This window comes from Nylanderia fulva, unplaced genomic scaffold (assembly GCF_048542155.1).
Source record: "Nylanderia fulva isolate GAGA-0341 unplaced genomic scaffold, ASM4854215v1 Scaffold11, whole genome shotgun sequence".
NCBI lineage: Eukaryota > Metazoa > Arthropoda > Insecta > Hymenoptera > Formicidae > Nylanderia > Nylanderia fulva.
The window spans coordinates 3,688,459-3,707,955 of NW_028189302.1; the positions used below are offsets into that span (position 1 = coordinate 3,688,459).

Genomic DNA, 19,497 nt, shown 5'->3' on the forward strand with positions numbered 1-19,497 from the left:
TTCTCTAAAGAAATATTCTTTAATTAGATATTTGTAACATGCAAGAATATAAACTTTTTTATCAGTATATTATTTGAAATATTATTAATTGTGATAAGAAAAAACAGCCTTATAAATGGACATATTGTTATTTATTGCATACAGTATACTTTTCACAAGTTTAGAAACACTTTACATTTAATAGTTAAGCAATCGCATGGCAGCGATCTGTCATAAATAAAAATGTTACTTAAATATTTTACGATTTATTGATACAAAAAATCTACACAGATCGCTACCATACGATTGTTTAACTGTAAAATGTAACATGTTTCCAAACTTATGGAGGGTACTGTATATATAAATCTTGCGCAGAAACTTTGATATTTAGATACTGATTATTAAATATAAAAGCACAAAAAATCATATATAATTCTGCTAGCAATTTAATAGTAATTATTATATTATTATACATAATTATATTATTATATTATTTAAATTTGATTAGAAATTCTTTGAATCTCACAATTGACAGTAAAGTCGTTTGTATATATACATATATATGCGGAGTAGATTCCAAGCAAGTGTTTGTGGGTATTTGTCAGTATTTGTCACGCTACGGAAGGTTAGATCTCGATGATCAAATCGAGCCGAACCTCATAAACACGCGATAGCAGCGAGGCGGTAGCGGCTCCACAGATTTTCATCTTTTTACATAGGATGGAGGAGATCGACAATATAATAATTCATTCGTTGCGACAAATAGGCTGGTGAGTGTCCGATTCGCGATCCCATAAGACAGGACGTTGCACGTCGTCCTTCCCCGATGGGCGGTGTTTTGTAATGTTCCTCGTAATCGAACGTCGTACACGTGAGAGCTCATCTAGAATTTGTCAAACCGCATATTATCAGCAACGAAGAATTTTCCAACATAATGCACAAAAGGATTATTGTGGCAAAAAGTTTTATAAAAATCTCTTCCCTTAAGAATGAGATAAATGTATGTTTTGTTTTCTCGTCAATGCCTCTGAACAATTTCACAAGATTTGTCTGATTACAAATTCTATGTAATTTTCACTTTTCTTTCACTAATAATATATAATTCTTGTTTTTAGTGACATTGAAGAGAATGTAACAAACCTAAGTGGCTTTAACACAGAACTAGTTGTCGAAGCGACAGTGAGATGCTTGGAAGCAATAAGGCCAGGTTTAGGATTGTCCACTGTACTACCTGTAAACATGGCAGCACGTTTTCGTCTGGGTGCTACTCTTGCACAAACATGCACGGTAAATATGTATATATTTTAATAGATTCTCAATTTGGATGTAGCACGATCAGTTATGATTTTATTAATTTGTCATCAATTAATTAAAATTTTAGGAACTTGGATACAGAGGTGACATTGGTTATCAAACATTCCTATATAATTCGGAAGCAGATTTACGAAGAGTTTTCATGTTTCTCATCGAAAAACTGCCAAAGGAAAGTGAGAAAACTGTAAACGAATCTGTCAGTAAGGTTGCTTTACTAGAAAAATCAGTAGCATCTGCGATATCACAAGGACTATCTATACCATGGTTACCACATTATTGTCATAAAAAGGGAATTAGGAACAGAGGAAGAGCGAGTACCCCTTATGTATCTGTACATATTGAAGTACCAGTATCAAATATGGGGGATGGTAATATCAATATAAATTGATTAGTTTTTTTTTTTTTTTTTTTTTTTTTGCTAGCATGTCAAGAAATAATAACTGATATACGAATAAATTACTATCACTAATTGCAGATTACAAAGACTATTACTTGCGCTATTTACAACCAGTGCCTGATCAAATGCAAAATATTTCATGCTTTTTACCTTCTATGATATCCTATAATGCAAAAGCGCTTAATGCTTCTTCAATGGATATTATGGAGCGCATAAGTTGGCCTAACAGTCAACAATCTGAAAAAATTGCTTATTCTAGTGCACATAATATTGCCAATGAGCTTAGCAAGTTCTCATTAGAAAACAAGAAACAAGCTTCAGCAGTAAGTATAGCTTTTGTTATATAGCCATTTATTATACAGAGCAAAATATGCATATTCAATATGATTTTTTTTTTAATTTTCAGAAGTCTCAGGTAGAAGCAGAACTTGCAACACATTCAGTGCTTCCAGAGCAGGAAATGTTAAAAAACAAAGCAAAACAGGAAGTTGAAATAGAAAACATGAAAGCAGAGTGCGAAAATCTTAGGATAAATATAGAGGAAATGCAAAACGAGATTAAAAAATTAACTACTAAATTAGCACATGCGTCGATCACTGGTCAAAATGAAGAAAAGGAATTAAAAATTAATGAGGAACAAAAAAAGATCAAAGCAAGAGCGTATGAATTACTTCAAGATGGACCAGAGAACATAAAGAAATTGGAAAATGCAATCGAAATTAGTACAGACAAATTGATTAATTTAGCAAATCAATGGGAGAAGCATAGAGTACCCTTAATCATGAAGTATAGACAAGAAAGGGAAAAGCATTCTACAAAAGCTGTAAGTAACACAAAATTAACAAGGTAATAAAAATATCGTTTATATATTTTATAAACGCGTAGATTTTTCATAGAATGCCAGCCAAAAGAAGTTAGATGAAATAAAATTATTGAAAGAAAAGGAGAAAGAACTTCAGGAGGAATGTCGGAATAAGGATCAACAGCATTCACAGCTAGTTGCGGAAGTTCAAAAACTTCCAAAGGAAGTAAATAGATCTGCATACACTCAACGAATTTTAGAAATAATAAATAATGTTAGAAAGCAGAGGGACGAGATAAGCAAAGTACTGGCGGACACTCGTGAGATTCAGAAGGAAATAAATACGCTCACTGGCAGATTGGAGAGATCCTTCACCGTTGTAGATGAACTGATATTCAGAGACGCGAGAACGAACGAAGCTTCGAGAAAAGCGTACAAACTATTAGCGACGTTACACTCGGATTGCAATGAACTCGTAAGTTTAGTCGAGGAAACAGGTGCGACAATACGAGAAATCAGAGATTTAGAAGAACAGGTAAGATGACAATAGCAAAGTCAAAACTAGATTTATGTAGCGTGAAAATTCTATATTCTTTATATTCTGTAACAATTACTCAGATCGACTCCGAATCCGCTAAGAATGTTGGCGCTAATTTGGAGAGGATAACTGCCGATTTAAAACAGATGAAACAAGAAACCGCTGCGTTAACGGCACAATTACAGAGCAAAGCTTCGTGATTGTTATGTATAAAGTGTCATTTTACATGTTGCAATATTCAGGACCAGATAAGAATATATCTAGTGCAGGTACGAAAGTTCACAGATATTAGACTCATATAAATAATTTGATTTTTTCTCTATAACATTGCCCAATTTAAATAGATATTATTTTGCTCTTTTACAGAATATAAACGAATACGATCAAATGCATCGAAGACCAAACATTTTTTTAGTCATACAGCTGGCAAAACATAATGCGACATTGCCCGCGAGAACTTTGCGAATCTACTGAGTTGGCTGCTGAAAAACGTGCCTTGGCCTGGAACAGTCAGGCGCTGGGCTTCTGTAGCCTCAGGTCAAGTGTATAATGACGTGTGAACATCAATGCTCAAAGGAACGTCAACATTTCTTACAAAGCCTAATAATTTTTTAGCATCGAGTTCGACTTTCGTATTTCATGCAGCTTGATAAAAGATCTGATTTCAGTTGTAAGTAAAATAAATACTGAAACATTACTTTGAATAAGAACATGTACAAATATAAAATATGTACAAATAATCGTAAAATTAATTTTTAATACTTTATACATACTCTCTTTGCAACTTATTTTTCTAAAGTAAGTGATATGTGTCACACATATATAATATTGCAATATTAATATTGTTGAAAGATAATAGTTCTGTTGGTTTTTTTATTTTAATCCTTTATACATTATATGTTTAAAGTCTCTGTACATATTGTGTTCTGTTTTCTTTTTCTATATTTTTATTTTTTTCTATTTTTAATATCTGGTGGTATGTAAGACTCTGAGGCAACCAAGTCTCTTAATTTCTTTGCACTATTGTACATGGAACGTATACGTTCGTCCTCTTTACGTTCTTTTTCCTGTATTCGCTCTATTCGTAATTCATGAGCTTCCTCATTATCAAAGAAGGTCAAAAGTTGTTCTCTCTCTTTCAAGTCCTTCTTCATTTTCTCTATGTTAGCTATCTTCTTTTCTCTTTCTATTGCTTTTATTTGTGTTTCTAATATCGAAGTCCTTACATGTTCCCAGTCAGAATAAGTCTAAAAAAAAGTTGAAATTAATTTGCTAAATAGCGAATAATTGATCAGACTGAAAAAAAGTTTTCTTCATTAATATTCATTACCTGACATTGCTTAGAGATATCCTTCTCAGTCTCCTCCTTTACACTGGCTGTAATAAGATTCTCCATTGTTTCAATTAAACTTTCCTTAAGATTTTGTTTCTCCTTCAAGAGGGATAATGAAGCTTCCATAAGTTTGAATCTCTCAACATCTTGATCTTGCAAATTGCTGTTGTCCTTCGATATCAATTCAAATATTTCTTCGTAAACTATTTTCTCCTGCATGGTCTCCAGCCATTCCTTTATCAAATTCAATGCATCGTCATATTTCTTATATAATATTAAACCCCTCAGTTGACAGGTTCTTCCCAGGGCATCCATCCTGTGCTTTCCTTGAAAACTCAGAGTCTTTCCCACGAGATCTCTCGGCTCCACGAGATCAAAATGATCGTCGAAGTAAGGATTCCTCAAGTATCCCACACGTACCTTCACCTCCTCCTTGGACGTATCCTGCGGCACCTCAGGTCTCTTCCAATCGTCAGGATTCTCCAGATACTTGTGACAAACGTAAATGCAGAACGCGTTTGTAATGGGATGCCCAGTTTCTTCCTGCAACATCACCAGGCTCGCTATCTTCGCGGCGGAGGCGTAATCCTTCCTCTTCACAAATTGGTCCATCAGCATGTTGTAGTCGAAGCAATCGGGGAAGATGCCGTAGTTGAGTCTGTCGTTCAGCACCTCGTGCAGTTCCTGAATAAAATTGTGCTCCAAGAAATACCTTATCGCGGCGTGATGCGTGGACTCGAGGGTGTTTGACGTTTCTGTGGACTGTCTGAGATTGTGCAGCATCTTCATCAGTTCGTCGACGTACGAGTTGTCGGTGAGGCTGTTGACGAAGATATCGACGTCGACGGCGCTCACCTTCCCCACGTTCCCGTACCTCTGCTCCAGCTCGGCGAACATCGTCATCGGCTCGATCTTCCGCAACAACGGCGACTCCAGTCTGCGATTCCACGCCTCCTCGCAGCGATACGCCTCCGAGAGGAACGACCTCCTTTGCGTCGCGATTTTAGGTCCGCGGCAGAGTCTGCGACTGAATCTGAGCGTCTTCAACATCTCGTCACTTCTTATTATCTCTTATATTTTATTCATAACATAACATTATATTTTATTTATTTTTCTACCACTTCCTATTAGGAGGTGCGTGCTTCCAGGGTTAGATTTTATTTTGACCGATTGAGGTTATGTAGAATTTCACGCCTAATCTAACCTCAACATCGTCATTTTGTCCAGGCATAAACTATGAATAGTTAGATGGATGATTCGAGCGCAGAAAAATCGGAGAGAGAGAGAGATGCTGGCATTTTATGCTTTTTGTAGACGTTTACAGGTTTCTCTCTCTGCTATGAATTTTGGAGTATCAACATAACCTACTTTATACTGTAATTGTTTATATTTTTATAGAATATACACGAATATGTTCACATTTCATGGTATTTTCTGTACTTAAGACACTTTATAATGTTTGCGTTATTGAGAGAAGTGAATTTCTGGAGCTTTGACGACAACATAAGCATAGAAGACACGGATTTTGGCGCATTCAAGTAAAGGAGCATCACATATTATTAATAATAATTATTTTTAAATTTCTCACCCTGTGCTATAAGTGCGTGTTATTGCAATAATTTGATTGTAATTTTTTGACAGGTACCATGACAAACGAATTGATGGCACATATGAAGAAGGTAAAAGATCTTACTGTCAAGAGCGTGGTATGACTTACGTTCCAGAAAACAAAAAGGGGAACAAGTTAAAACATTCTATTAAATATTTGGAGGTATAATAATTGAGTGTCATAAGTATAAAGTTTATAGAGATTATACACTATAGAATTTTTATCATTATATACAGGATCAACTCAGAGATAATTCTGTAATTTATTGTCAATGGTATAGTGATTCTATTGTACAATTAATGCTTAGCAATGGTTTGTTGATACAAATACAAGTTTGTCTCCTCAGTGGTGACATACAAGAAATTTATTTTGACAAGTATCTCATAGGAAAATTATCAGAACATGTGTCCGATGGTAAGCATTATTTTATTCATATAAAAAAAAAAAAAAAAAAAACAAGATTATTTGTTATTTACATAAAAGATAATATTGTAAACTTTTTTCTGTTCACAGTTATTATTACCAAGAATCATTTAGTTTGTATATACAATGATAATCTAGTGACACTGGTGTATTTTACAAAACCTAAATTACATGTCTTTGATAAAATCAATAAGTTAGAACCTAAATTAATCACGACAGATTTATTTGTACCTAATGGACGTAGATTGGATAAGAAAATTCAAGTAAACAAATCTGCTGACTTGGTAAATAATTTCTGTACAATTTCTAAAAATTGTAAATTAAAAAATATATTTGGTAATTAATCTACAGGAAATTATGTACCTTTATAGATATTAATTTGGCGGAAATCTACAATGAACGAAGTTTATCCATGGAGTCCTGCTATGAAACAATATCATCGTGCAAACATGCATCTGTTTCGGCTTACAGGGTATGAATTGAGAAATATAGTTTTATGTCATGCTTTTTTAATCATCTTCTTCATCCTTTTCAACAAATACATAAGATTGCTCGTCTGTTTGATCTCTTTTTGATGCATCTTTATATGATTCTAGAATTGTCTCTTTTTCCTTCTTCTTTATTTCCTCTATTTTCTTACATAAATTCTGATGTTTCTTTATGTACAATTCCCATGAATCTTTCTTGTACTGAGGAGTTACTGATAATTCCTTGGCAATGCTTCTGGTGATCTTTTTCGGTAATTCCCATGTACCCTTACAACATTTTTTTATTTACAATTTTTATATGAGCATGTTTATATAAGTATGTAAAACTTGGAAAGATAACATCATTTTTATGCAAGTATAAAATAATAAAAATAATAATATACAAAAAATAAAAATAATTTATATTTATATATGAATGTTTAATGCATTTGTAATTTTCTCTATTTATACAAACTTTATATATTCCCCACGGCGAATGCTTGTCTTTTTTAACATCATCTAATATATGTCCATTGTCATCTGTGATAAATTTTGTAGTGACACAGTGTCTACTTTGCAAACTCGGGTACCATTTAGGAACTTCCCAATTTCGCAATCTTTTTGGTGCAAATGCATTATCTGTCCAATGTCCATGCCAAAATTGAGACATTTCTATACAATTCGTTTCTTTTATAATATTAATAAACACCAATTTTATAGAACTGTTACTTAAATATTACAATTCCTTCTGAGATGTCAAATCATGTGGTTAGTTATGCATGTTATTATGCTTGATGCTAGTTGCTATGGTCATGTAAATCTGTTATGCTTGTGTATATGTATGCAAAACACTATATGCATGTAGATCTAATGATTGATATTTTCAGAACAAAATTAGAATTGCTGTGTTACATACGTACTGAGTTTGATCCTTTGTGTATTACATTTGATATATGTGATGACAATATTATTCATTCTGTAGAACAAAAAGTTTCAAGGAAGGTAATTGTTGTGTATAGTTCATAATTTTCATTTTTTTCATAATTTCTTCTTTTAATTTAATTCAGATTTAATCATATGCTATATTAAAACATACAAATATATAAATGTAATTTAAAGGGAGAAGTCACTGTGGAATGGCGTACCTATGAAATTTCTCGGCAGAATAAATTGAAAAGAATTGCCGTGATCTCTGTACCATTGCCTACGCATACAAGTTGTGTGAGATTTTCACCTCAACAGGAATTACTGCTGTTATGTTGCATTGATGGCACTATTATGATATACGATCAAACGAAATCGACAACTATCAATGTAAAGGCTGCGTTTGTAAGTCATATGTTATTAAATAACGCATACATTTAAAAAAAAGAAACTGATATATTTTTCTTTCTTCAGATACCTACTTTAGCTGCTTGGCATAGCGACGGTATAATATTCATCGTAGGTAATGACAGAGGTCAATTTCAACATTTTGATATCACTTTAACATGTATCAAAAGCCAGACATTGAACGACGAAGCGACACCAGCGAATATTCTCGACTTGTCACCATATTTCAAGTACGAACAATAAAATAATTAATAATAAATATATGTATTGGCAATAAAAAAGATTTAATTCATAAAATAATTATATGAAACAGGAATCAGCATACTTTGTTACATATGGAATGGAACAGGAAAAGCGACACAAATCAAATTTGCTATTATAATAATAGCAATGCTTTGTTCTTGTTACTTTTTGAACGGTAAGTTTCACGCATCATTTCATAATATGTTCAATATATAAATGGATGACATAAGAATTTCTTTATGTATTAACAGAGGACCGATTGGCGTTATTAGAGTGATCGAAGGCGATAATCTATCCGGAGACGAACTAGTCAAAAGGTATTTGTCCGAGTCTCGAGTAGAACAGGCAACTGCTTTGCTATTGTCATTGAATTGGGACACACATTCACATATATGTATGCAGTCCCTGAATCAAATCTTAAATTATTTATTCAAGTTACCATTAACAGCAGAACGCGAAGGTAAAATTTTTCGTCATTTCCGTCATCTATTGATTAATTACGAATGGCTAAAAAATGGCAGTCTTATCAATTTGAAACAGGTCTGATACAAAATGCACTAGGTAGCTTTCATGTGCCTGTTAAACCAATAAGTCAGGCTGTCGAAGAGGAATACGGAGATGAAGTGAGGGATTTAACGAGACGATTCTTCTATCACTTATTAAGGTGATACACGTTATTTAATGTATTTAAAGTATAGTATATTGAATAAATTTATTTTAACAAACTTTGATAAACTTTGTAGATACAGAATGTTTGAGAAAGCCTTCAGACTAGCTATTGATTTAAACGATCACGATCTCTTCATGGACATACATTTCTATGCTATGGTTCTAAATGACATGGAACTGGCAACTGCAGCCAAAGAGAAAGCTGAAAATATTCTGAGTAGATCAAACAGTTGCAATGACTCGCGTAAGAATTGTTTAAAAAATATTCCAAAAAAAGAATATTATAAAACATGATATATCATGATATTTTTTTAATAGATTCGACATGTTCGAGAGCATCGTGTTCTTTATGCTCTGATTCAAGCAATGAGAAAGGCGAGGAAGAGGAAGAAGATGAAGAAGAAGGAGAAGAAGAGGAAGAAACGTACAGTGAAGAGAGCGAAGATTCTAGGAAGGAAGAACGAGCCAATTTAAAGCAATCGAAAAAGCGCCATTATAGGAAAGCCTCCAGTCAAATACCACCTTTACCGGTTGTCCATCCTCATCACGATATCAAGAACTCACTCTCTACATCCTACAACAATATTCCGTCCATTAATAAGACTGACTATACTCTAATACCTTCGCTCTTGGATAACAGTATTTTAACAACAACTTCATTTAATCACTCTTCGCACATTTCGAGTCCATTTCTAGCATCGACTTCTTTCAACAAATCATACAATGCACAGTCGAATTTCACGTCAACCAACTCAAACATCATCGACAGCTCTCCAGCGTTTAATAACGCATCGGACGATTTGATGACTACGTCATTCGGTAGTGTTTCTCTCAACGAACCGGAAGTGATGGTCGATGATCAACCCGGCGATAATTTTGACGCGAAGTCATACGACAAGTCATTACTTAACGAAATACCATATTCTTTCAACGGTTTTGTTATCAATGCAATGCCAACTTGCACACAGGACGATAGCTTCATCTCAACTCCCTTTAATAAGCCGGTGTATGAATCCGAAGATATTGAATCTAATTATTTGGCAAGTCCGTTAAGTGTTGTTGATAGTAACATTATGTCAACGTCGTTCAGTACTCGAAACATTCCCACTTCGCATAGTAATGCTTTCAATGCAACAACCACGAATAATTCCGAAACAACGTCTTCCATGTTACATAGCGCAAAGTCCTCAAAGCTAACTGATAAATTATTAAGTAGAATTCTCATTGATACCGATGCTCGTTCTTCGACATCTCAGTCCCTTCTTCCAAATAATATCTGTAACAATCTGATGTCCACCTCGTTTAACTATTCCGAAACTAATATAGCTCTTGAAAATAGCGAAATTATGTTCTCCAATAGATTTAGTGGCAGCGATCAAGCTATTAAATTACAACAATTTGAAACAACAGTGGAAGAAAAGGAAACGAGCGTCGATATTCCACCACCGCCCACTCTGACAAGTTCTCTCGCTAATTATCTTCACGGTCTACCGAGAAAAAATTATCCTCTGTCCAAGAGCGCTCCAGGTTTATCGGACATCGACGAATCGGTTCACAAGTTTTATATGCCATCGCGCGTTTTGCAAAAACCGAATTCCATGTCGTCTAATGTATCTCAAAGTCAGAAACTTCCGTCCCCGTCTTTCAAAACTTATAGATACAATTATGATCTAGATTATGTACCGTTTCACGATACTCGCGATGATATGGACTTGCAGCATTCACAGATGGCTGGCAAGAAAAATTTTCCCTCGCAAAATTTTCATTCTAACTACAACGCGCAACACAGATTATTCGAGAATAGATATTCGTCGAAGCCTTTTCAAAACGTTAATGCGAGTAAAGAAACTAGAATACTTTCCAATGTACCACCTCTGCCTGTAATTAATACATCTACTGCCAATCCGATAATCTCTACATATCCGTCCTTCATCGACGCGCCAATAAGTTCTAATGAAAAGCCAAAAGTAAAGTTCTCGGATACTGTCACTCATATATTAGTACCTGGTACAGTGAGTATACAAAATATATTTTACATCTGTAAAAAAAATGTTTAATATGTATTCTTTATTATATATATATATATATATATATATATATATATATATATATATATATATATATAACAAAGCAATGTACAGAAATATGTTTCTGTACAGGTTCAAGTACACAGACAGAAACGACCTGCTACGCAAGTACATGTAACAGATCCCAAACGTGAATTAGCTGAAAGTCTTCCACTCTGCCTGGGTAATGAAGATTATCTTAAAGATTTTCAACCATTATCTAGTAAGTATTTTATATTAGCACATATGTTTTTTTGTGTGTTAAGAAGCATTAATTTAAAAAAATATACACTTTATTTGCATATATATCATTAAACATTTTTTTACTTTGCAGAAGACGACATAGACAAGAAAATAAAGGAACCTCCCAAATCTGATGACAGTACAAAGATTAAAGTTGTGCATTTTGGTTTACTGTAAATTTACGAGTATTAAGTATTAAGAGAATTTATTAGAATTAATATTTTTAATATCTATTACGTATTTGCACATACCATTTTATGTGTATGTGTATTGTTATGAGATTAAACAGTAACAAAAACAAGATAGAGACTGTCAATTGGACAATCCAGTCACAGGAAGTACTCTCCTAATTCATTTTTTAAATCTAATCTCTTGTAATTTTTTCACAAGTTTTCTTTGTTGGAAATAGTCTTTTATTACATATTGTGATGTGCGTCGTGTATGCATACACCTATTTTATATTATATATTGTCAAAAGAATTTAACATATATCATAATATATTTTTGTATGCAGATACACATTTTTAATTCAAAATTTATAGCAAAAGAAAAAACATTACTTCTTTTCAAAAGCAATACACATCACAATATTATTGTTTTAAACTTTTATGTTTTTTGTAAAATAGTTTTCTTTTCTTCAAGCTATAGAAAAAGAGAATTACAAATATTAATACAGATATATTAATCTTTTATATATATTAATTTTATATTATTCATATTACTTTATTATACTTGTATTTTTATATTTATTATGTTTGTATTTATTGCTTGTATTTTTATAATTTTTTTATATAAATATATATCTTAGGAAATAAGAAAAAGGTTTTTCGACTAATTTTATAATAGTTTTTTGCAAAAATTTATATATGCTGAGAAAAGATCTTTATACATTAATATACATAAAAGCATTTTATTGCATTTAAATTTCTGTATCAATAATTTATACTTAAGTTTTAGTCTTTAATGTATGTAATGAAGATTTCAAATCAAGTAATTCTTTGTCTGGTACATATCGCTTCAACTCTAACGCAGAATCATAAACGTCTACATTAAGAGTAACACCTTGTGGAAGGGATGCCTCCAATGCTCTAATTAATATTGAACATTTGGTACTAGATACCTCTGACAATTGTATATGTCTTTCATAAATCTTAAGATTATATTCAGATATAATTGCCGTTGTTCCAGTTTTATATCTCTGAATTTTGAATTCCTGAGGTGGTAATGCCCAACTGAAAGAACATGACGTTAGAAAAATTGAAGAAACAACATTTAAATAAATTAATGGAAATTTACCTGTTGTCTACATCAATTTGCATGATATCTGCCAATTTATTCATGAAAGCTTGGTAACATTCGAGCACCGAATAGTCGTAACCCTTAATTTGTATATTTATCGTAGGTAGAAGTGGAATTTTCGATTTTCCTGTCTATAAAAAAAGAATAATATTAAAAACGACACAAAATATTATACATATATTTTAGTATTTACGATTCATAATCTAACCTGTAAATAATCAGGCTCGTACAAGCTTCCAGTATAAAATTTTGCAGCTAAGGTTTTCCTTATGAAAGGATGTCGTTTAAGTGGTATAATCTGAAATAAAAGCAATCAAATACAATTGTAATACATAAATAACATAAAAATTGCATTTTTACACAGGTTTTTTTCAGTAAAAATTAGATAACTAAATTATCACGAGAAAACAATATACCTGTTTGATTAGATTTAAAACCATTTTTTGTGAAAAATAACAAAATCAATTTTCAAAAACTTTTAATTCAAAAATCTTCAAAAAAGTTTGATAAAAGCAGAGAAGTTTCTCTCTGATAAAAGTGTAAATTTTCTTCAGCTGATCAGCTGATCGCTTACGTCTCTGTTTCTAAATGACGTTGTCTGTGACGTGTCGTTTCATGAAAATCCTGTCCTAAATAAGTTAACGTAGCGTTTGCCAAATTTGTATACGTGTATAATTTATATTATTGCGGTAAAAGAAGATTATTTAATCTTAATTGATAAAAATAATTCTTTAAGATAATAGATGATGTTATAAAAAGAGAACCGTGTTAAAATTATGTAGCATGTCGAAAGGACCCTGACACCTGTCAATGTTTCACTTGTGCTAATAATACTCTGCAACAAATGTTAATATTGATATTAAATAGCTTCCTAAGAAAATCATGGACATCGAGACGGAAAATGTAATAAATCTGGTATTTCCAGAAAATATTCCAGGTAGAACTAATTTGCTCCTTGGAAATTAATTGTTGATATGTTTGCTCAATATTGTATATAAGTTTCATTATATTTCAATTATATTTTATATAATTATCATTTTAGAATCGTGGAAAGAAAATCCTGAATTTTATCAATACCTCTCAAAACTTGGTGGCTTTGATGTAGATCAGCTGAGTAAGGATACTTTTATTAGTTTGTTTTGAACTTTAACTTTGCAACCGTATAAGATAATTTTATTCTATTTCAAGCACTGTATAAGATTATTTTATTCTATTTTAATTTTGCAGGTAAAGAACCTGATCACTTGTCCGATGAGAAAAATGCAGTGCTTCAAACTACACAGGAATTGGTTTTTGCAAACTATAAAACTTTTATCCAGACAGCAGAGAGTTCCCGAGAAATACTTAATCATGTAATCTCAAGAAATATAAGTTTAAAGAATGCATCAATTTTTAAAATAATATTAATTGCAAATTGCATTATTTTACTTTTAGTTCAATGAGACTGAGAACCGTCTTGACAAACTTGTAGAAAAAATCCCGAAATTTGTAGAAAAGTGTCAATCATTTTGTGACACTTCAAAGGATATTAATGTGCATCGAAGATTAAATAGCTTAACGCTGACACGAAATGCAGAACTGCTCGAAATTCTTGAAATGCCCCAATTAATGGAATCATGCTTGAGGAGCAATCAATATAATGAAGCATTGGAATTGTCTCAATATGCTCGTCAATTAGGAGTAAAACACGGAGATATTCCTATTATTTCGGTATAACTTATAATTTAAAATTCAATATAACAATTTAAAATTTCTTAATAGTCGCGCATATCTTTGACTTAATTTTTTATCAATTTCAGTCTATAGTAGCGGAGATTGAAAGCAGCTGGTCAGGAATGGTAGGACAAGTAGTCGGATCTTTAAGAGGAGATTTGCCGCTTCCAAGATGTCTTCAGCTTGTAGGTTTGCTACGATCAATGGATGCATTTACGGAACCAGAACTTCGCATAAAGTTTCTTCAAGCAAGAGATAGTTGGCTACAAGGCTTGTTAAATGCGATACCGAAGGAAGATCGTAAGAGTGTTTTACTACAATTATAAATTACGATTCAGAGAACTATCAACTTATACTTGGAAAAATCATTGATTTTTTTTTCATGCTTCCAGCTAATGTTCATATAGCCAAAACGATAGAATTATCTAGGATACACTTGTTCAATATAATAACTCAGTACAAAGCTATGTTTAACGATGACGAATTAGTAATCCCTGGCCGTGATTTGACGCTAAATGAATCCGCGATATTTTATCATTGGCTAGAGGAAAAGGTAGATATGTCAAAAATTAAAAAAAAAAACAGAAATATGTTATTTAGGATCGTTTTTTTCTAGATATCGCAATTTCTCGCTACATTGGAGCAAGACTTACCTGGTGTAACGTCCATAGATTCCATTCTAGGCCAATGTACGTATTTTGGATTATCATTTGGTCGAGTAGGTGTGGATTTTACTGGCAGAATATCGGATATATTTGTGCGAGTCATTGGTGAAAGGTTTGAACAAGATATTCGTAGAACAACTAGAAAGTTTGAGAAAGACATGGAAACGTTTACATTGATCAATAAAACACAACGACTCGATATCAAAACGGAGACTACCATTATCTCTGTAAGTGTAAAATTGTGCATACCTCTTTCCAAAAATTTATATTTATCTACAATTACAATTCTATCTTTTACCAGGAAAATCCGCCTGAACAATTGGTTGAATTTTATCCTCTGGCCGAATATTGCAATGGAATAATAACAGCGTTCAATGAACTGAGACTCTGTGCACCAGTGGCACTCTCTACCTTATGCACAAAATTGCTCCAGGAATCATTGCATAGTGTGGCGAGAGCTATGTTGATATTTTACAAGCAAGAACAGCAAGTGAGTTGTCTTATAATTTTTGTTTACTACAAATAAATTACGTATTCTTGAAAAATGTGTCTTACAGGCCTTTGCAGCAGCGGAACGGGAAAATATGATCAAATTCACGGAATGTTTGAGCGAACAATTGATTCCTTATATACAGCATTGTATACACTTGACCTTTCCACCTGTCCAAATTGCGATGCATTTAGGAATATCGGTCAATGTACTCCAAAAAGAGGTATATATCAGTAAATTATATGTGTGTACAAAATAGATACATATAATAATGTAAAATTATTTTGTAGGAAATTACATATTTAAATAAGAAGAGTATATTAGAACCTGTGGTTATACTATTGCCTATTAGAAAAGATTCTTTAAAATTATCCGTGTCTAATATACAGACATTAACATCACATGAGACGAAATCTTCCCTTGCATCACTATTTTCTTTGCCAACAAAAACTGTGGATTCTACCTCAAAAACTATTGAAATGGAAGAAGCAAAGAAGAAAGATATTATTCAAAAAGGGGCGAAGCAAAATGTACAAAATTTGCAAAATTTTGTTGACAATATAAATCAAAGTATTTAATTGTTCATTTTTTAACACAATTGCTTGCTATTCTATATATATATATATATATTTGTAGTGTAAATAAAAAATTTTGACAATTTCGGACAACTTATTTTTAATGTGTGAAAATGCATACAGAGAAGATAAAAATTCAATAGACGAACCTGCGAGATTGCAAAATACTTGAATCTTAAAGTAGAAAAGCAGCAATTAGGCTTCAACACGGAGACAGATATGAAAATATTTATTCCTTCATAGATTCCTCCGTGACTTGACTCGGCTGCGCGGTTTCGTTCTCGTTCTTCTTCTTTTTGCTACCGGAGACGATATCGTCGATTCTTAGTAACAGAATAGCGGTCTCGATCGCAGTTTTGTACGTCTGTAACTTTACAGACAACGGCTCCCATATACCATATTCCTTCATGTCGACCAATTTACCCGTTTCTCCATCAATGCCCCAGGTGGTTCCCTCCGTCGCGTGTTTTGCGCGTAATGCCGTCAGCGTTCTAATCGTATTCGCACCGCAATTCTGCGCCAGAGTCCTGGGGATGATTTCTAGAGCCTGTGCGATCGCTTTGTACGGCCACTGTTCCACACCGGCAAGACCCGCTGCTTTCTCCGTTAACAGCCGCGATACAGCCATCTCCACTGCTCCACCACCTGGGTAAACAGAAAATAAAATATTTAACACAATTTTAATGAAAATAAAATATTAGCAATCTTATTATTAAATATTAGCACATGACACACGTACCTGGTACAAGTTTCGGATCGATGAGAAGATTTCTCGCGACGTGCAGCGCATCCTGTAAATTCCTTTCAGTTTCATTCAAGACGTCCTTACTGGCTCCTCTCAGAATGATGGTACAAGCTTTGGGATCCTTGCATTCTGTGATGAAACAGAAATAATCGTCGCCGAGTTTCTTGATCTCGAAAAGGCCAGCTCCCGTGCCGACGTCCTCTTCTTTCAATTCTTCTGTACGATTCACGACAGTGGCACCGCAGGCACGAGCGATTCTGTTAATGTCGCTCTTTCGTAGTCTACGTATCGCGGATATGCCGGCTTTGACAAGATAATGCTGAGCGAGATCGGATACACCCTTCTCCGTTATCACGACATCCGGCTTCACAGAGATAACATCTTCGCAGATCTTCTTTACATGTTCCTCTTCTAATTCTAAGATCTTCGTGAAATCGGTATCCTTCATTATCTCAATATTCGTCTGAGACTCGCCCTTCTTATATTCCAACGGACAATCCAGCAGCACTATTCTCGGATTTTTTATGTAACGTTTCATTTTTGGATGTGTCACATCCTTATTGATCATTACACCCTTCAAGACAGCACTGTCCTCTATTGTACCACCTGGTATTTTCTCTACCTTTGCATAACGTTTAATGTCAATTTCTCTTCTACCGTTTTCCTCAAGCATTACTATATTAACGGCATCCAAGGCAATCTGACACGCCAATTCGGACCAACGTCGGATAAATTTAGTGCCTATACAGGAGTTGATTACCTGGACTAATTTATTTTTGTCATTGCAATCTAAATCAATACTGATTTGCTCGTTAAGTATTGTGACTATATCTTCCAAGGCTTGACGATATGCTCTTATGATGACAGTGGGATGCATATTCTGTTCCAAAAATGGTTCGGCAGTGGCCAAGATCTCACCCGACAGAACAATGACTGATGTAGTGCCATCTCCTACCTCCTCATCCTGAGTCCTGGCAATTTCTATCATGGATTTTCCAGCAGGATGCTGCACAGTGATCTCACGTAGAATGGCATTTCCATCGTTTGTCATTACAATGCCGCCCATTGGATCCATCAACATCTTCAACATAGCTTGTGGACCCAGACATGTTCTTATAACATCAGCAATTGCCTTCAAAATCAAAGATTTATTAAATTAAAAACTGTATATAAATATTCTGCATTGTACTTTTGCAACATACTTAAAAAAAATGTTATCTTGACAAATAAGCCCAGATCATGACACTATTATTTTCGTCGAATTTAAAAATGAAGCTATGATTGTTACAAATTGTGTACAGAGAAAGAAATCATTTACACTGAATCAACTGCATATTACTATTACAAAATCCTACAAGTTAAAAATGATAATATGCGATGTAAATATATTTCGATTAATAATCATAAATTAGTACTCGATTGACGAGTGATCAGATTCTTGTCACTTTGGAGAACTGTAGATGTGCCGGCAATAAAATCATGCCTTATAAGGCGATACTTGGCTGACTCACAAAGTTGAACGCTCACCTTGCCTGCCTGAATGTTCTCCCTTTGCACTTTCCTGCCAGTGTCCCGCTTCGTGTTCTGGCCTGCAATAATCAGAATATTTGACATGATCGGGCGATTTGTAGAATACAAGAATTGTCAAATAATAAATATAAACAACGATAGAATAATTTCAGATCGTGCGATTTTTTTTTTCAACGCATGCGTGCTCGCGAGTTCGACGAAAGGTAACCTTTAACATACTCAGAACCACAATCGGCGCCGCTCCGGGTCCAAACATCGTATTTGCAGCTTTTTACTTTGTTGTTATGACCTTCCCTACGGAATTATTGGCCGTACACAGCCGTAATTTCGTAAAAAAAGAGGAAGAAATAAACACTGTGTATCTTCCGAATAGAAGCACGAAAGGCACAGCGAGGCCACAAATCACGAATAATATACTTCATGTAGAGAGGGAACAGAGTTGCGATTTCGCGAAAGTTGCAGTGGATAACTTTTATATAAAATGCTAGTAAACTTACTGTCAACACGAGTTCTGATTGGCTTCTGCTTTTCTGCCAATGTGTGAATCCGCCCTAATAAGAAAAAAGCTTTATTCTGTATATTTTTGGCCGATTTCTGTAATTGCATGTGCTAAAATATTCCAATTATGCGTAATAAATCATTTTTCTATAGGCACGCGTAGTACAAAAGTGTCACATGTAAAATTATATATAAAAATATTATATTATTATTATAGCATCGAAAGAAATATAATATGTATCTGATCAGTATTATAATTCTTTAAATTTTATATTTAACAAGATCTAAAGATAATAAAATATCTTTGTCGGAATCTCGAATGGAAAGAATCTTATGTATATATATATAAAATATTTGCATATCATATAAAAAAATTTGAAATCATACTCACTCTGACTAAATTTCGATTAATATAATCAGCAATTTTATTATTTCGACATGGAAAGAGTTATTAATTTTCTTTTGTTTATAGTTTTAAAAAATTAAGAACAGATGAGTTATATATATATATATATATAGGTAAACATTTTATTGCAAACAATAATAATATATGCAAGTTGAAATATC

The 19,497-nt window shown here is 33.4% G+C and overlaps 7 protein-coding genes across 7 annotated transcripts; 3 read left to right on the plus strand and 4 right to left on the minus strand.

Moving 5' to 3' along the window:
• The first annotated feature begins 550 nt into the window (after positions 1–550).
• LOC114943130 (coiled-coil domain-containing protein 22 homolog) lies at positions 551–3,886 on the plus strand. The gene is made up of 8 exons (XM_029318702.2): positions 551–749; positions 1,095–1,266; positions 1,361–1,661; positions 1,769–2,013; positions 2,097–2,513; positions 2,587–3,027; positions 3,111–3,299; positions 3,397–3,886. The coding sequence occupies exons 1-7, from the start codon at positions 700–702 to the stop codon at positions 3,228–3,230; spliced, it is 1,746 nt and encodes a 581-aa protein (XP_029174535.2). The 5' UTR covers positions 551–699; the 3' UTR covers positions 3,231–3,299; positions 3,397–3,886.
• Positions 3,873–5,577, minus strand: LOC114943131 (uncharacterized). The gene is made up of 2 exons (XM_029318703.2): positions 4,361–5,577; positions 3,873–4,277 (listed from the first exon to the last, which is right to left on the minus strand). Exons 1-2 carry the CDS (start codon positions 5,411–5,413, stop codon positions 3,978–3,980), a joined length of 1,353 nt encoding a protein of 450 aa, XP_029174536.1. The 5' UTR covers positions 5,414–5,577; the 3' UTR covers positions 3,873–3,977.
• An 89-nt stretch (positions 5,578–5,666) lies between these two features.
• Positions 5,667–12,710, plus strand: frtz (WD repeat-containing and planar cell polarity effector protein fritz). Its single transcript, XM_029318700.2, has 15 exons — positions 5,667–5,901; positions 6,005–6,134; positions 6,209–6,386; positions 6,486–6,679; positions 6,767–6,867; positions 7,750–7,864; positions 7,982–8,191; positions 8,261–8,424; positions 8,508–8,612; positions 8,689–8,897; positions 8,978–9,101; positions 9,181–9,350; positions 9,425–11,118; positions 11,266–11,395; positions 11,507–12,710. Exons 1-15 carry the CDS (start codon positions 5,819–5,821, stop codon positions 11,590–11,592), a joined length of 3,693 nt encoding a protein of 1,230 aa, XP_029174533.2. The 5' UTR covers positions 5,667–5,818; the 3' UTR covers positions 11,593–12,710.
• LOC146724953 (protein Flattop-like) lies at positions 6,905–7,679 on the minus strand. Its single transcript, XM_085487830.1, has 2 exons — positions 7,338–7,679; positions 6,905–7,150 (listed from the first exon to the last, which is right to left on the minus strand). Exons 1-2 carry the CDS (start codon positions 7,530–7,532, stop codon positions 6,905–6,907), a joined length of 441 nt encoding a protein of 146 aa, XP_085343956.1. The 5' UTR covers positions 7,533–7,679.
• Positions 12,248–13,313, minus strand: mRpL48 (mitochondrial ribosomal protein L48). Its single transcript, XM_029318710.2, has 4 exons — positions 13,131–13,313; positions 12,923–13,012; positions 12,712–12,845; positions 12,248–12,647 (listed from the first exon to the last, which is right to left on the minus strand). Exons 1-4 carry the CDS (start codon positions 13,152–13,154, stop codon positions 12,362–12,364), a joined length of 534 nt encoding a protein of 177 aa, XP_029174543.1. The 5' UTR covers positions 13,155–13,313; the 3' UTR covers positions 12,248–12,361.
• On the plus strand, positions 13,295–16,250 carry Cog8 (conserved oligomeric Golgi complex subunit 8). Its single transcript, XM_029318707.2, has 10 exons — positions 13,295–13,651; positions 13,757–13,828; positions 13,942–14,066; positions 14,149–14,424; positions 14,514–14,727; positions 14,820–14,980; positions 15,044–15,319; positions 15,394–15,582; positions 15,650–15,805; positions 15,873–16,250. The coding sequence occupies exons 1-10, from the start codon at positions 13,597–13,599 to the stop codon at positions 16,158–16,160; spliced, it is 1,812 nt and encodes a 603-aa protein (XP_029174540.1). The 5' UTR covers positions 13,295–13,596; the 3' UTR covers positions 16,161–16,250.
• On the minus strand, positions 16,241–18,848 carry CCT3 (chaperonin containing TCP1 subunit 3). Its single transcript, XM_029318708.2, has 4 exons — positions 18,652–18,848; positions 18,430–18,491; positions 16,897–18,034; positions 16,241–16,802 (listed from the first exon to the last, which is right to left on the minus strand). The coding sequence occupies exons 1-4, from the start codon at positions 18,686–18,688 to the stop codon at positions 16,387–16,389; spliced, it is 1,653 nt and encodes a 550-aa protein (XP_029174541.1). The 5' UTR covers positions 18,689–18,848; the 3' UTR covers positions 16,241–16,386.
• Between the last annotated feature and the right edge of the window lie 649 nt (positions 18,849–19,497).

Coding starts and splice junctions, on each gene's coding strand:
- LOC114943130 (XM_029318702.2), top strand. CDS start 700: ATGGAGGAGATCGACAATATAATAATTCATTCGTTGCGACAAATAGGC. Junction 2,014..2,096: donor ACAAGAAACAAGCTTCAGCA/GTAAGTATAGCT, acceptor TTTAATTTTCAG/AAGTCTCAGGTAGAAGCAGA. Junction 2,514..2,586: donor AAAAGCATTCTACAAAAGCT/GTAAGTAACACA, acceptor GATTTTTCATAG/AATGCCAGCCAAAAGAAGTT.
- LOC114943131 (XM_029318703.2), bottom strand. CDS start 5,413: ATGTTGAAGACGCTCAGATTCAGTCGCAGACTCTGCCGCGGACCTAAA. Junction 4,278..4,360: donor ATATCTCTAAGCAATGTCAG/GTAATGAATATT, acceptor ACTTTTTTTTAG/ACTTATTCTGACTGGGAACA.
- frtz (XM_029318700.2), top strand. CDS start 5,819: ATGTTTGCGTTATTGAGAGAAGTGAATTTCTGGAGCTTTGACGACAAC. Junction 6,135..6,208: donor ATTCTATTAAATATTTGGAG/GTATAATAATTG, acceptor CATTATATACAG/GATCAACTCAGAGATAATTC. Junction 8,898..8,977: donor ATTAACAGCAGAACGCGAAG/GTAAAATTTTTC, acceptor AATTTGAAACAG/GTCTGATACAAAATGCACTA.
- LOC146724953 (XM_085487830.1), bottom strand. CDS start 7,532: ATGTCTCAATTTTGGCATGGACATTGGACAGATAATGCATTTGCACCA. Junction 7,151..7,337: donor CGCCGTGGGGAATATATAAA/GTTTGTATAAAT, acceptor AAATGTTGTAAG/GGTACATGGGAATTACCGAA.
- mRpL48 (XM_029318710.2), bottom strand. CDS start 13,154: ATGGTTTTAAATCTAATCAAACAG. Junction 13,013..13,130: donor TTTTAAATCTAATCAAACAG/GTATATTGTTTT, acceptor CTTTTATTTCAG/ATTATACCACTTAAACGACA. Junction 12,846..12,922: donor ACGAGCCTGATTATTTACAG/GTTAGATTATGA, acceptor CTTTTTTTATAG/ACAGGAAAATCGAAAATTCC.
- Cog8 (XM_029318707.2), top strand. CDS start 13,597: ATGGACATCGAGACGGAAAATGTAATAAATCTGGTATTTCCAGAAAAT. Junction 14,425..14,513: donor GAGATATTCCTATTATTTCG/GTATAACTTATA, acceptor TATCAATTTCAG/TCTATAGTAGCGGAGATTGA. Junction 14,728..14,819: donor TGCGATACCGAAGGAAGATC/GTAAGAGTGTTT, acceptor TCATGCTTCCAG/CTAATGTTCATATAGCCAAA.
- CCT3 (XM_029318708.2), bottom strand. CDS start 18,688: ATGTTTGGACCCGGAGCGGCGCCGATTGTGGTTCTGA. Junction 18,035..18,429: donor AGAACATTCAGGCAGGCAAG/GTGAGCGTTCAA, acceptor TTGATTTTGAAG/GCAATTGCTGATGTTATAAG. Junction 16,803..16,896: donor CGATCCGAAACTTGTACCAG/GTACGTGTGTCA, acceptor CTGTTTACCCAG/GTGGTGGAGCAGTGGAGATG.